This window comes from Arachis hypogaea, chromosome 13 (genome assembly GCF_003086295.3).
Source record: "Arachis hypogaea cultivar Tifrunner chromosome 13, arahy.Tifrunner.gnm2.J5K5, whole genome shotgun sequence".
Taxonomy (NCBI): domain Eukaryota; kingdom Viridiplantae; phylum Streptophyta; class Magnoliopsida; order Fabales; family Fabaceae; genus Arachis; species Arachis hypogaea.
This window is the reverse complement of record NC_092048.1, coordinates 5,266,961-5,281,718: the sequence shown is the minus strand read 5'-3', so window position 1 is coordinate 5,281,718 and position 14,758 is coordinate 5,266,961. Positions and strand designations below refer to the sequence as shown.

The window sequence follows — 14,758 nt, the reverse complement described above, 5'->3', positions numbered from 1 at the left end:
ATTTTTTTATAATTAAATACTGGCCAAATTTCAACAAAAGTACTGCCCCTAAACTTTCTCTTATTATAATGGTCTTTCTATCTTTTGCTAACAATGACTTGAAGAAATAGAATAATGAGTTAGCACTCTAATACTATACTATATATTGTAACGATTATATGATATGATAATCTTTAAATTGTCATATTAAATAATTATTGTAGTATTCAACATAGCATTAGAATACATGTTTTTTTATTTTATTTGCTGATTTATTGTAAAAAAAAAAAAAAAAGTCAAAAGACCACTGTAATATTCAAAGTTCAATTTAAAAAATAATAATAATGCAATTAGAATCTCAATTATCAAATTAATGTAAAACGTGAATAAGAAAGACATTTTGAGAATTTAGTGGAATTTGAATACAAAACCTCATTACAATAACTCGTATTAAATCAAGGCATGTAGCACATTAACTGAATCTAAGATTGTTTGTATATGATAAATTTCATGATACATATATATAGAACAAATAAATAAGAAGATTTATTTCCAAAAGAGAATAGACAAGAAGAAATGGAAGTTGATCATTGTGTGTGTGTGGTTGATAATTTAACACAAAAATAATATACAAAGATGTGAACAAATTTGATGTCCAAATCTAAGTGGCTACTTAGTGTATGTATTTATGCAAACAAAATAGCTAATACCAAAATAAATTATGATAATTAAATATGGTAGTTAATTATATATGTCAAATTATTTAATAGTTTATATTAAATTCAATAGAAATTCAAATTTTTAATTAATATTAGTTAGTTAATTTTTTATTATTAATTTTAAATATTAAAATTTTAGATTTAAATCTTAATTTTTTAAAAAATAATTTTATAATAACACTTGACTAATATTAATTTTTGAAAAATTAGTTTTAAAAATTAAATAAATAAGTCCCTGATTTTTTAATTAAAAAATAAATAAGATCTTTGATTAATTAAAAATATAAAAATATAATTTTCTTTTAAAAATACGAAATATCTAAATTTTTCGTTCAAAATATATAAAAACAAATAAGTCTTTCAAAAAAATTTAAATATTTTGAATTTATAAAAATAAAAAATATTTTTATATTTTTAATTAGTCAATAATTTATTTATTTTTAAATTAAAAAATTTAAAAGCTTATGTATTATTTTTTTTGTCATATACTTGTTCTTTTTTATTATCATCTTAGACAATTTTTTAATTTTTAATAAAATATCCAAAATTAATTAATATCTAATTAATGACGAATTTAAATATTATTTAAAAATATGACAAATAAAATTTTGTATAACCCAAATTTGTTATAAGTTTAGAAATCTTAGTCACATACTCACATGGAATATAACCATTTTTTTCCCCACAAAATTAAATTGAAGCCAATGCTTTCACACTCATACATTAACATTACATAGACATGAATAAATCAGCTTCGGTTGTTATAATGATTAATTTACTAATTTATTTGAGTAGGGATAAAAAATTTAAATTTTATTTTGTATATATAATAATTTATTAACCATCCATAAACTCTTAAATTGAAATCTAATTTGCTATGGATTAGTTTCGTAGGCAAACAAAAAAGCATTACGTAGCGCATTCAATCATTGATCATTGATCTCACTACATTAACCTTATTTATATAAATTCATAATAATGCTTCCTTATAATTCATTCATTCATTCATTCATTTCATCATTTTCATTCTCTTTTCTCCTATTTAATTTCTTTAACAAATCCTTCAAAATTAACCGCCAAATTATGGAGCCATTTTGCCGCCGATTGTCTGGCGGCGGCGCCACGACCTCTGCCGCCGGAATTCAGCTTCCGCGACCGAGGCAGGAGCATGGGATTACCGCAGTACGCTACAATTACAATTACGATCCTCTCCGGAAGCGGAGGTCGATCACGTTGAGATTTCCAATGCGGTTGGTGGCGGCGGAGTCGGAGGTGAGGTCCACGCGCGGCGTTGGCGCGTGGGAGAGATCCGAAGAGGTAGCGGGAAGAGAGAAGGCAGCGGGTCCGTGTTCATATGCCGTGGAGGATGATACGGCGGTGGCAGCAGCAGCTGCTACATCAAGGGTGGGCTCAGAGCGGGGAACGGCGGTGGAGGTGGCGGTGGCAGTGGCGGCGACGGTGGTAACCGGAGTGGGGAACAGGGTGCTGTATAAGCTGGCGTTGGTTCCTCTGAAACAGTACCCTTTCTTCTTAGCTCAGCTTGCCACCTTTGGGTAACTTTCACTTTTTCCAAACTCATAACTAACTAATTGCATTAATCATGTAGCTAATTAGTTCTCAACTTCTCATGCATTTGTATATGAGGGAGTTTCAAGGTCATTTTTAATTTTTTTTGGCCAGTATATCTTTAACAAATAAATTTTACTAATTCATAAAATTCTAAAAAATATGAATATAAATTATATTGATTTATATATACAAATTTTGGTAAATACATGTGTAAATTATATATTTTTTATGTGTAAAATTCTTATAAATATAAGTACAAATTATTGTTTACCAAATGTTGACAAAAAATAATAATATTTATTGCCTATGTAACATTGCATTTTGTGTATAAATAACTGTGTTGTTTCATATATTTTTAATATATATTTAGTATTTCAATATGTATTCTATACATATAGTTTATTTTTTATGAATGCATAATAATATGGTTAAATCTTATTTCATTTCATATGAATCATGAAAAATAAAAAATGTGTTAATTGTTATAATTTCAGATATGTAATAGTGTATTTTAGCATAATGTATATCCGGCAACATGCTGGTATTGTTACTGAAGAGATGCTGAGTATGCCAAAAGCCCCTTATGTTCTCATTGGTATTATAGAGGCTCTTGCTGCTGCCACTGGCATGGCTGCGGCCGGTAATTTTCTACTTTCTATCCTTGGTGATAATTGAATGGATATTGTCACTTTTATTTTGATAATGCTATTCTTATATTTTTCCGTATTATGCAAAAATGTAATACAAAAAATATATATAAGGCATGAAGTGACATTATAAAAAAGTGGCAATATGCTCACTCCCATAAACAATCATTTTTCTGATTTTTATTTGCTAACTTGTGGTGTTTGTTTCTTGCACCAGCAATTCTCTCCGGAGCATCAATTCCAATTCTGTCTCAGGTAACTCACAATCTCACATATCTACTCTGTTTCTACATTAAGGTCCTTTTGGTTTAAAATAGACTCATATATTCCACAAAGTGGTATAGTCCTGTCATTTATTTTCTGTTAAGAGTGGTATAATCCTTTCTAAAAATGGATAGGAGTCGAGTTGAGTATTTACTCGAATTAAAATTGGGTGCTTAAGTACCAACTAAGTCTCTGTTAAGTTCATATCTATATACATGCTGCATAGGTTTCTTTCATGTAAATGCGGAGCTAAAGATTGTCAGTTTGCTAATTTGGCCTATATTTTGTTGCAGAGTTTTCTTGTGTGGCAAATTCTTCTGTCAATTATTTTTCTTGGGAGAAGATATAAACTCAACCAACTATTTGGATGCTTTCTTGTAACCATTGGCGTAATTATTACTGTAGCAAGGTTAGTGTGTGTTAAGTTTAGGAGGCCACATGTTAATGGAAAAGTGACAGTAAAAAGAAACAAAAGGGAGTAACTTCTAAAACAAATTCTAAATAGCACTCTTACAAGTGAAGTACTGACTATGAATATAGCTGATTATGACATTATAATTACATATGTTTGGCACAAACTAAACTGTCTAAAGCCTTGTGTTTCTATGCATATGTTTTTTATTTTTTATTTTTTTACTGTTGTAGTGGATCAAGTGCTGGGAATTCACTAAAAGAAGGTGGTGTATTTTGGAGCCTTTTGATGATAGTTTCATTCTTTCTCCAAGCAGCTGATACAGTTCTCAAGGTTATTGTCATTTATGATGTTTATCTCCTTTTCCTTGGTTTCAAACTATTAATTTCTCTATCTTAATGCTTGGAATTTTCATACTTTGTAGGAAATTATCTTTCTGGATGCAAATCGAAAACTGAAGGTTTGTATATTTGTATGAAAAATGTTGTTAACTTGTAGTCAAAATTTCATTTCAGTTTTTATCTTAAACAATATATATTAATTTGTTCTAATACTCTAAAACTTGCAATCCGTAAGATGCATGTTTTGCTAAACCGTTCAATTTACTTATTTATAACTGTCATTTTTCTTTTTTCTACTTTTTTCCCCCTCTGAAAGGTAAATATACTAATCAGCATTATCTAACATTATCTGAATTCTGAAACAGTGTGGCTCTGTGGACCTATTTGTTGTAAACTCATATGGATCTGCTTTTCAAGTAAGCACTCTGAAGTTTTCTTAGAAATTGTTTTCAGCTTTTCATTTGCAATAAAAGTGCATACAGTGCAAATATAAAATGGATGGCTAAATGCATGAAAATGTGTTTAGTGTAGGCACTATTCATATGCCTTCTCCTCCCCTTCCTTTCAAAACTATGGGGCATACCCTTCAGTCAACTACCAACCTACCTTAAAGATGGTGCAGCCTGCTTCTTGAATATTGGTACATTATCAAGTGGTAAGCTCTACTTCATTATTTTCTATCCATAGTTCATGATTTCAGTTTGGCTTTGTGATTGTTCTAGTATAGAAAATACAGAAATATTTAGAGATATAAACTTGTTCGGAGAGTTGACAAAAGATATTTCTATTAGATTTTCTTCATCTCTATTGTTTCGATGCCTCTGTATTTGTGCCATGAAACAATTACCAAACATGGATTATGAGTTAGTTTGGTGTCCACTTGTATCATGGGATGAACTTTTCAAGGATAAGCTCTATATGGAAAAAAGAATACCAATATATGAACCTTAGATGGGATATGAACCTTGCTGCTACACTCAATTCAATGGTGAATGATATGTGAGTCAGCATGTGTCACACACATCATATTTATAAATAACACAACGGGAAAAGCAAATGCTTATTGGCACTTGCAAGAGGTAGACTTCAAAAAGGTTATACCAGATTACTAGCTTCTGTAAGATTTCAAGAATTGCAATTGTCACTTCAAAGGGAGGGATAAGTCTAAAATCTTTAAAACTTTAGCTCTTATCTTTGGTAATTCTTGAGATAACGAAGGCCTTTTCTGGTTCCAGGATGTGATGGTGCCCCTCTGCTACCTATGCTGTTTATTATTGTTAACATGGGATTCAATATTGCATTGCTTCATCTCCTCAAGATCTCTTCAGCTGTTGTATCTTGTCTGGCTTCCACATTTTCAGGTCTGTCATTTGTTTCCATCAACTATATATAGCTTCAATCATGTCTCTATTGAAATCATTTCTTTCCTTAGGGTGTGACTCCCTCATAATCAAATATATAAAGGGAGAGAAATTCTTAAATAAACTTTTCATAGTGAGAAATTATTAGATGACCATGAAATGAACACTAAGCCAAAAATTGAATTGTGCTTGTATCAAATAATGGAATAATTATTTCATCATTGAGTTTGTTATGAAGTTATACTTTTATCTAAAATGTCACTTTTTTATTACATAGAGCATAATCCACCTGCTATTTCATGAACATCTAATAATTTTATTCATAGTTTTAACACTAATGTACTAAACTATGAATAAAAGAAAGGAAACCATTACCAATTTATATGAACTAATCATGCAAGGTAATGTGGGAGTTATGAGATATACATAACATAACTCATGCAATTTGCAATTTGTGTTGTGTGGCAGTTCCAATATCAATCTATGTGTTCACTCTGCCATTGCCATACCTTGGGGTTGGATCATCTCTTCCAACAGGCTTTGTAGCTGGGGCCATCATTCTAGTTTTGGGGTTACTTTTTTATGCATGGACCCCTTCAAATGCTTCCTCACCGAATGATGTATGTTGCAATTAGTTGACATTTCATTGAAGATGGTACACTACTACAAGAAACAATTCATGATCCAATTTGTTCCATGATGGATATAAGAAGAAGAAAGCAAAATATTGTTGTTGTTATATTAATTTTAGTTTCAATTTTTAGTGAATTGCAAATTTGCATTTTTTGGTGAGCTAGGCTCAAAGGGGTATAAAGAAAGAAGAAATAGAAGATGTCTCAAGTTGAATATTTTGTGTAAGGTAGGAAAACAGGATTGAAGAATAAGATTTTTTGCCATGGAAAAAAGGGGGCCAAGACTAAGATATTGAAGTGCTACAAAGAGTTCCAAGATCTTGTTCTTTTACAAAGTATGCCAGTATGGCATAGTCTAATTTATCTAGCAGCCAATCTCATTTCAGTGTGATAAGATTTTATTGAAGTGTGTGGAATGGCACACTGAACACTAAATAGGGATAGAAGTGAACTTAAGGAAATTTTCCAATTGGTCCTTTAATAGTTTAATAAATTGAGTTGATAAGTTTATGAGCCAAACTGAAATATTGGTATTTTTGTTAAAAATATTATTATTTTTTGTAATTACATGTGGGTGAATTTTATAGGTGGATTTTGAATGCATGTCATCATTTTGGTAATATACAAGATAATATTTAACTAAAATACCATCTTTATCTCTATATTAAAAATAATTTCTAATATCATGCACCATACTACTTTACTAAAATGAAAAAAATACCCTATTAAAAATATGTGTTAATGTGTCAAGCTATATCATGTGTTAAAATATGTGTAAAAAAAAATAAAACTATGCATTTATGCAATATTCTTGGAGTTTGTCCAACTTTTCAAATCAATTTTTTAAAGAATATATAAGAATTTATACAAGTATTATTTACAAAGAGACATATATAAAGAAAATTTCGCCAATGAATTACAGCTCAAATGGCATAGTCTCTTCATACTCCTCTAAGAGGTTGCGGATTCGAGTAGCTTCTAAATTTTACCTAAATCAACCAATTGATGAGTTTCAAGTTTCAACTATCTATCGTCCTAAATAGCAAAACCCTATCTTTACCTCTTTAAGTGGTTTGCTCCATAGTTAAGGGGCAACATACTTTCATTATAGACAAGTGCTACGATTAGAACAAAAGGGTTTCTTTTTCCACTTTTTTAATTTTGTTTTCCATTTTTCTTAAGAAACTTGATTAAAATCATTTTCTTAACCTATATAAATTATAAAAAATTAACCATTAGTTGTTTATATAAAATATATATTAAAAATAAATTAAATAATATACATAGAGACATATACATAACATAATATTATTGATTTAGTAATTAATTTTTTTTATTCGTATCATTTTTTGCAAAATTAAAATAATATTTTCATCCAAATATCTCTCTCTCTCTCTCTCTCTGGTATAGGCATAATCTGTAGGGGAAGACATGAAGATGAGTAATTGAGTAAGTAGTTGTCTTGTTTTTCAGTTTGAGTTTGATATTCCCAAAGGCTTAGAAATATCATAGCAATGTTGAGAGTTTCTGTGTTACGCTCTTCATTCCCAATAATACCCTTCTCTTCCTCTTCTTCTTCTTCTTCTTCTTCTTCTTCAACCTTCGCCTCTTTCTCTTCTTCCTCTCCTCCTTCTTCTTCTTCTTCTTCGTCTTCTTCTCTTACCAGAATTATCCACAGAACCTTCCATTTCCACTCTCCTTCCCTTCCCTTCACTCTCAAACACTTTCAACCTATGACAGCTCATCATCATCACCACCATCATCTTCCCAACGCTTCAGGTAACTAAAAGTTTCCTTTTTGATGCTTTGTTATGAATATGGAGGATACCCAACAAGTAAAATATTCTTTTTTTTTTCTTCATTTTTATTTTCACAGCTTCATATGGCACTGGGATTGGCCCTGAAGGTAATAGGGAGATACTGGTGCAGCATTTGTTGGTCAAAGAAAATGACCAGAAGTTGCTCTTGGATCTTCAGCAGAGAATCTCTTCAGGTTTTGAATTAGACTATGAAACAAAGTTTCAATTTGTGTATGAATATGATAGGGTGTATATGTCAGTGAATAAATTGAGTTACTTTATATGATAGACTCTGTGACTCTGTATTGATTAATTGTTGTGTGTTTCAGGTGAAGATTTGAGTGATCTTGCTGTGGAATATTCAGTGTGTCCATCCAAAGAAGAAGGAGGAATGCTTGGATGGGTCAGAAAGGGGCAAATGGTATGCTAGTTTCTGGATTCAAGCTTGTTTTGGGGGATTTTAATAAAGTATTTGTAGTATGCCTTTGCATATTGTCTACCTTTTTTACAAGGTTTTAAGGTTTCTATGAATCACTGCCTTATGTAAACGAAGCTTTCTTGCTCGGATGCAAGGTGATTTATTTACTCCTGATTCAGCTCCCTCTTGTTTGTCACCATCTCTTATATCAATTGTATCTGGATGCATTAGCCTAAAGATGTATCAAACAGTAACTGTGACCGGTGATGGATAAAAGTAAACAAATAAAGTATGTAGTTATTTCGGGTAGGTGAAATTAGGGTAAACGATAATGTGTATTGTGTTTGTTCTTGCATTTTCCTTAACTTTGATCATCTGCCATTTGATTTGTAAAGGGAAGTAGCTGAGGAGGGGATATAGTTTTTGAAATTTGAAGCAAATGTTTTTCGTTGGTTTTACTGCGATTATGTGATTGGATGATATATGTCGGACGGTGAAAAATGTGATAGGTTCCCGAGTTTGAGGAGGCTGCATTTGGTGCTCCTTTAAACAAAGTTGTAAGGTGCAAAACAAAATTTGGATGGCACCTGCTGCAAGTTTTATCTGAAAGGTATGTCAAGGATATGTTTAAAAATCGGATAATAAAGTATGCATATTTAATGAAAAATATTGGTTTCTGATAAAGCCCTATGGTGATTAATGATGCAAGTATTCGGCTGGTGTTCTTAGGGAAGAATCAATACTCCAAGACATTCAACCTCAAGATCTGCAAGTGAAAATGCAGGATCCCAACTTTCTGGAGGAGGCACAGTTAATCGATGTTCGAGAGCCTGATGAAGTGTATGCTCATGCTTTATTCAACACTAGTTAGTTAATTGAGTTCAATATTAATGCTCTTTTGAGATTTCACAGTGAGGCATATACACTTTCATTTGAATATGTGGAGTATTCATTTACTATGCTTTGTTTATCATGGTAACTCATTTCAGTTCATGCATCTTAAACAGGGCCAAAGCATCTTTGCCGGGATTTAAGGTTCTTCCCCTCCGGCAGTTTGGGGTATGGGGTCCTGAAGTAGCTACCAGTTTTGACCCTAACAAAGATACGTATGTTATGGTAAGTACGAAAGATTGGTTTACCAAACTCTTAACAGTAATCTTGTAATTTTTATATTTTGAAATTGGATCGATATGGATTATGGAAGATACATTCATGTCCTTGCCACTTCCTGCTTTTCCCTAACTAGTTTGTAAGAATGAAGCTGGAATTCTTTGAATAAGTTCCTTCATTTAGAACTCTTTAAGCTTGAATTTCCAGAGGCCTTTCTATACAGATGTTTAAAAAAGCACCGGTATGACTATATCTTAATTCTAAATGAATTTATGTTGCATTTCGACCAGCGATAGTGTAGTCAGATTGGCTGCTTAGTGATCTTATTCCTGTGATGCAAATTATGATCATATTTGGATCTGATTTCGAATGCAACGCAGTATTCAGTTCACATTAAAATAACTTGAGTTCTGAATGCAGTGTCATCATGGCATGCGATCGCTACAGGTTGCCAAGTGGTTGCAGTCACAGGTAAAATGATATATGGCCTTATACATCGTGTGCTTGCGTGTGCGTGTGCGTGTGCGTTTATATGTATATAGAAGAAACCTGGAAAAGAGTTATTAATTGTGATGATGTGTGAATGTTTCAGGGTTTTAGGAAAGTGTACAACATTTCTGGTGGAATTCATGCATATGCTGAGCAAGTTGATCCATCAGTCCCCACTTACTGATATAATCTTTTTTTGTTTGAGAGAGGATTTTAGCTGGAATTCTTTTCTTCTAATTGTTACTTTGTGAGGATATTCTGTTTTTGTGTTATACAAATACAATGTGACCTTTTACCTATTATTAGAATTGTGATTCATTTTATTTTTGTCACAAATCATAGGTAATTAAGGAAAGGGTAAAATGTAGAAGAAATGTTTCAAAAAGGAAAAAAAAAGAATAATGTGTTACAATTTTTAGGGGCATTCCGAGAATTGAACTCGGGACCTCTCGCACCCTAAGCGAGAATCATACCACTAGACCAAATGCCCTTTTTGCTTTTGTAAACCCTTATTATTTTATATTTATATATTCAAATATTGATGTAAGAATATAGTCATGTATACTATGCTCTTTTCGCTATCAAATATTCAAATCTATGTATTAGGAGTTAGAAGAAATATATACACGAACAATAAAACATTAAACGGATAAATATAAATATCACACCAACTTAACTTTTGCAAAAGAAATGTTATTTATTCTCCAATGAATAAAGAAAAAGTATATGATATAAATAAGAAAAAATACCTAACTATGTGTATAACGTAAATGAATCATTTATCTTATAACGTAGATGAATCATTTATCTTATACTTATCGTTAGAAATACGTATAATATAAAAATTTAGTTAAAACTTAAAAGCAAAAGGCTCCTTAACTATACAATGCTTTAATTGAGATTGTATTTTTGTCGAAAAGACAGTAAAATAATTAGTATTAATGATGAGTTTTTTTCTTCATCATTAATATTAATTATTTTATCAATTTTTTCCGACAAAAACCATCTCATGCGTTCCCAATATAAGATATAAGGCAAATAATCCATCCAATTATATTTATACACGTGGATGATTTTCTCTATCTATACTATAGACATTTCTAATGAACAAAAACACTAATATTGGTGTCTATTACTCTATTATATAGATTTAGGTAAAAGGAGTAATACCAACATGTATTCTTAGGATATGTGTTGAAAGACCCTAAAAATAATAATTGTTGATATTCTTTTATGCATATTTGGTACTTTACAAGTATATTAAAAATATAAACAACTTAAACTTTTTAATAAAAAATTACCCATTTTATACTTCCTTAAAATAAGTGCAACGCACTGGTAACAATTCAAGTTAAGATTATTGTTAGATCTTACAAACAGAAAACTAATATTAGTTGTTGCAAGTGAGAGTAATTAACACACTGTTAGAAACCAAGATCCTATGATATTTTTAACATACCAAACTCTAAACTTAAACTGTATTAGTTTCAATATTAAAACTGCATAAAATACCAAAAGGTATATCTGTTTAGTATTGCTATTATCCTCCGAGAATTCCTCCACACCCTTGTTATGCAAAAATTATTGCATTAGAGACATATAGTTTATTGTAACATTTTTCTTTTCTTTTTTTATTGTAACAAAAAAAGTAACAAGAATTAATCACACTGTCAATTACCTTCCTCAAATCCACTCCATCATCATTCCAATCTGTAAATCATCAAACTGTCCTCATGTTTTTTTTAGGATTATTTTTATGCCTTCTCCCTTCTTCACTACTCTTTCTTCATCATCCTATTGTTTTTTTCTCTTCTCCCAACACAAAAAATAGATATTCATTTTCATTATTCCTATTATTATTCTTATTGTTATTCTCTTTTCCTCCACCACCATCACCACCACCTTGACCTTTATATCTTCCTTGATCCATGGGGAACTGTTGCTCTAGAGGCACTGAGGCCCCAGAGGAGAATTCTAATGCTAATGCCAATGCCAATGGTGGTGTTGACAAGAGGGAAGATGGAAGGCAAGACCCTGGCAGCAAGCAAGAAGGTGGAGGAGAGGCACAATCAAGGCCAGCCGCGCCTGCTAAGCCGACGAAACAAGGGCCGGTCGGTCCTGTCCTAGGAAGGCCAATGGAAGATGTTAAATCAACATATAGCATTGGCAAGGAGCTAGGTAGAGGACAATTTGGTGTGACACATTTGTGCACTCATAAGGTCACAGGGAAGCAATATGCTTGCAAGACCATAGCCAAGAGGAAGCTATCTAACAAGGAGGATATCGAGGATGTTCGCCGAGAGGTTCAGATCATGCACCATCTCACAGGGCAGCCTAACATTGTGGAGCTCATTGGTGCCTATGAGGACAAACAGTCTGTTCACCTTGTCATGGAGTTGTGCGCCGGAGGCGAGCTCTTTGATCGGATCATTGCTAAGGGGCATTATACTGAGCGTGCCGCGGCTTCCTTGTTGAGAACCATTGTCCAAATTGTCCATACTTGCCATTCAATGGGAGTTATTCATAGAGATCTTAAGCCTGAGAATTTCCTTTTGTTGAATAAGGATGAGAATGCGCCCCTTAAGGCCACAGATTTTGGTCTCTCAGTTTTCTACAAGCAAGGTATCATTTAAGGAAAGAAGAAAATTAAGGGTGTGTTTCGTTGTTTTCAGAATTTTGTGAAGAGAAAAGAGAAAACAGAAGGCGAAAACAGAAAACATGCTTCAGATGCTACATGAAGCATGTTTTCGATAACTAGCTAATTTGTTTACTGTTGTTGTTGTTATTGTTTTTGACAGGAGAGGTATTTAAAGACATTGTTGGCAGTGCATATTACATTGCACCAGAGGTTTTGAAGAGGAAATATGGGCCAGAAGTTGATATATGGAGTGTTGGTGTAATGTTATACATTCTTCTATGTGGTGTTCCTCCATTTTGGGCAGGTTCATAATACTTTTATTTACATTATTTTATAGAGAATATATATGGCTTGTTATATCTTGAAATAACTGAAATCAATATCTGGTTTTTGTCAGAATCCGAAAATGGGATATTCAATGCCATTCTAAGAGGCCACCTTGACTTTTCAAGTGATCCATGGCCCTCAATTTCACCATCAGCAAAAGATCTTGTAAGAAAAATGTTGAATTCTGATCCCAAACAAAGGATAACAGCCTACCAAGTTCTCAGTAAGTATTTAGTTGCTTGAATTGCTTGAATTCATGTATGATAATTACTCAGATTCTCATCTTTGAAACAGACCATCCATGGATCAAGGAGGATGGAGAAGCACCGGATAAACCACTCGACAACGCTGTCCTGAATAGGCTCAAACAATTTAGAGCAATGAACCAATTCAAGAAAGTTGCTCTAAGGGTGATAATCACCTATTATTCAAGCTTATGCTTCATCTGCATGAAGCATGAAGTTGTCTAAATTTTCATGAACATGGGACTAATAAATTTTCAATATGGATATATAGGTTATTGCTGGATGCTTATCAGAGGAAGAAATCATGGGACTGAAGCAGATGTTCAAGGGGATGGACACCGACAACAGCGGAACCATTACAATTGAAGAACTCAAGCAAGGAATGGCAAAACAAGGGACTAAGTTGTCAGAACAAGAACTTCAGCAATTAATGGAAGCTGTAAGTAAAACCTTACCTTCAAAAAGCTTGTGTCCTAATCAAACTTCTATGTTATGATTACCTAAACAGATTTCCTTTCTCTTTTGCAAAATTTCAGGCAGATGCAGATGGTAATGGACTAATAGATTACGACGAGTTCATCGCGGCCACAATGCACATGAACAGAATGAACAGAGAAGAACACCTTTATACAGCATTCCAATACTTTGACAAAGATAACAGCGGGTAAGTGGGGCAAATTAACAATATTGAAGATAACTAATTTGGTGTAGTTAAAAGGGTTGTTTTAATCTCATTACTTTGGCATAAATCAGGTACATCACTGTTGAAGAACTAGAACAAGCTCTTAAAGAGTTTAACATGCATGACGGAAGAGACATCTCGGAAATCATCCAAGAAGTTGATTCTGATAATGTAAGACCTGTACTGAATGAATGAATTAACTGTTAATTTAGCAACTCATGTTTAGATGAGTCTTGATTCAAGAGGAAATAACGACGAAAATCGCATGTTTGTGCAGGACGGCCGCATTAACTATGATGAGTTTGCAGCAATGATGAGTAAGGGACACCCAGAAGCCATAATGACCCGGAAAAGGTGTTCGGTATCTTCGCTGTACTAGCTGGGGGACCCGGGAAAAATTGTTAAACCAGAATCACTTGAGCCCTGCAGGTGCTAAAACTGACATTAGAAAGATGAATATGATATATGATATGATATAGGTTGAGGAATGATGGGTCAATGTGGAAACAAGCATAATAGGTGGGGGTGGGGGGTTTACAACAAACATTTGAAAAATGTGAACATATGTATAATAGGTGATTTGATTGGGGGTGGTTTCCTATTTTTTATTTGTTTCTTTGTTTCCTCTGAAAAACTGTAACAGTTCTCTGTTGTATCAATTTAGGAATAAAGTTGAAAGTGTGTTTATTTGTATATTAATTTCTATGTATCCATAGTGTTCATGTGCCTTGTTAGCTTCATATATTTGAACCACTTCATTACTTCATTACTTCTCAATTCAGATGGTATTATAAGTACTTATTTAATGGCAGATCCTTACCTAACCAATTTCTTAGAATCAAAATTTGAACTGTTTCATTCATGCAGCAATGCTACCTCAAATCTTAAACCATCCTCTTATCCATTCCATCATCAATCAATTTGTTGAGCCTAATCAAAATCCATACCATCATAAAGAGACTCGTGTTTGAAGAATCATCAAGTTGCAAGTTGAAAAAGTAATCATTAGCAGCTTATCTTTCCAAATTTTCATAACCATAGCTAACCTCATCGTCTTCATGAAAATGCAATCTCAAATGTACATGGTTTCTCATGTAGTTCAATAATATAGATATCTCCAAATGTT

General features: G+C 32.5%; 3 protein-coding genes and 1 non-coding gene across 5 annotated transcripts; 3 read left to right on the top strand and 1 right to left on the bottom strand.

Annotated features, from left to right (window-relative positions):
* The first annotated feature begins 1,355 nt into the window (after window positions 1-1,355).
* On the top strand, window positions 1,356-6,443 carry LOC112736688 (protein CLT1, chloroplastic). The gene is made up of 10 exons (XM_025786247.3): window positions 1,356-2,251; window positions 2,762-2,907; window positions 3,132-3,169; window positions 3,472-3,587; window positions 3,824-3,923; window positions 4,015-4,050; window positions 4,297-4,347; window positions 4,463-4,586; window positions 5,167-5,292; window positions 5,761-6,443. Exons 1-10 carry the CDS (start codon window positions 1,677-1,679, stop codon window positions 5,925-5,927), a joined length of 1,479 nt encoding a protein of 492 aa, XP_025642032.1. The 5' UTR covers window positions 1,356-1,676; the 3' UTR covers window positions 5,928-6,443.
* A 569-nt stretch (window positions 6,444-7,012) lies between these two features.
* Window positions 7,013-10,063, top strand: LOC112736689 (rhodanese-like/PpiC domain-containing protein 12, chloroplastic). 2 transcript variants are annotated; one of them, XM_025786248.2, is made up of 8 exons: window positions 7,013-7,703; window positions 7,801-7,917; window positions 8,053-8,144; window positions 8,651-8,751; window positions 8,871-8,981; window positions 9,149-9,257; window positions 9,672-9,722; window positions 9,844-10,063. In XM_025786248.2, the coding sequence occupies exons 1-8, from the start codon at window positions 7,439-7,441 to the stop codon at window positions 9,922-9,924; spliced, it is 927 nt and encodes a 308-aa protein (XP_025642033.1). In that variant the 5' UTR covers window positions 7,013-7,438; the 3' UTR covers window positions 9,925-10,063. The 2 variants fall into 2 exon arrangements, with proteins under 2 accessions (XP_025642033.1, XP_072069164.1); XM_072213063.1 differs by lacking the exon at window positions 9,672-9,722 and having other exon boundaries at window positions 7,018-7,703.
* A 95-nt stretch (window positions 10,064-10,158) lies between these two features.
* On the bottom strand, window positions 10,159-10,230 carry TRNAP-AGG (transfer RNA proline (anticodon AGG)). Its single transcript has one exon. It is a non-coding gene; the product is annotated as a tRNA-Pro (tRNA).
* A 1,119-nt stretch (window positions 10,231-11,349) lies between these two features.
* On the top strand, window positions 11,350-14,325 carry LOC112736687 (calcium-dependent protein kinase 34-like). Its single transcript, XM_025786246.3, has 8 exons — window positions 11,350-12,362; window positions 12,539-12,682; window positions 12,776-12,928; window positions 13,000-13,115; window positions 13,222-13,389; window positions 13,487-13,614; window positions 13,704-13,803; window positions 13,910-14,325. Exons 1-8 carry the CDS (start codon window positions 11,669-11,671, stop codon window positions 14,009-14,011), a joined length of 1,605 nt encoding a protein of 534 aa, XP_025642031.1. The 5' UTR covers window positions 11,350-11,668; the 3' UTR covers window positions 14,012-14,325.
* Window positions 14,326-14,758: the final 433 nt, after the last annotated feature.

Coding starts and splice junctions, on each gene's coding strand:
- LOC112736688 (XM_025786247.3), top strand. CDS start 1,677: ATGCTTCCTTATAATTCATTCATTCATTCATTCATTTCATCATTTTCA. Junction 2,252..2,761: donor GCTCAGCTTGCCACCTTTGG/GTAACTTTCACT, acceptor TTATAATTTCAG/ATATGTAATAGTGTATTTTA. Junction 5,293..5,760: donor TCTGGCTTCCACATTTTCAG/GTCTGTCATTTG, acceptor GTTGTGTGGCAG/TTCCAATATCAATCTATGTG.
- LOC112736689 (XM_025786248.2), top strand. CDS start 7,439: ATGTTGAGAGTTTCTGTGTTACGCTCTTCATTCCCAATAATACCCTTC. Junction 7,704..7,800: donor TCATCTTCCCAACGCTTCAG/GTAACTAAAAGT, acceptor TTATTTTCACAG/CTTCATATGGCACTGGGATT. Junction 9,723..9,843: donor CCAAGTGGTTGCAGTCACAG/GTAAAATGATAT, acceptor TGAATGTTTCAG/GGTTTTAGGAAAGTGTACAA.
- LOC112736687 (XM_025786246.3), top strand. CDS start 11,669: ATGGGGAACTGTTGCTCTAGAGGCACTGAGGCCCCAGAGGAGAATTCT. Junction 13,390..13,486: donor TTCAGCAATTAATGGAAGCT/GTAAGTAAAACC, acceptor GCAAAATTTCAG/GCAGATGCAGATGGTAATGG. Junction 13,615..13,703: donor TTTGACAAAGATAACAGCGG/GTAAGTGGGGCA, acceptor GGCATAAATCAG/GTACATCACTGTTGAAGAAC.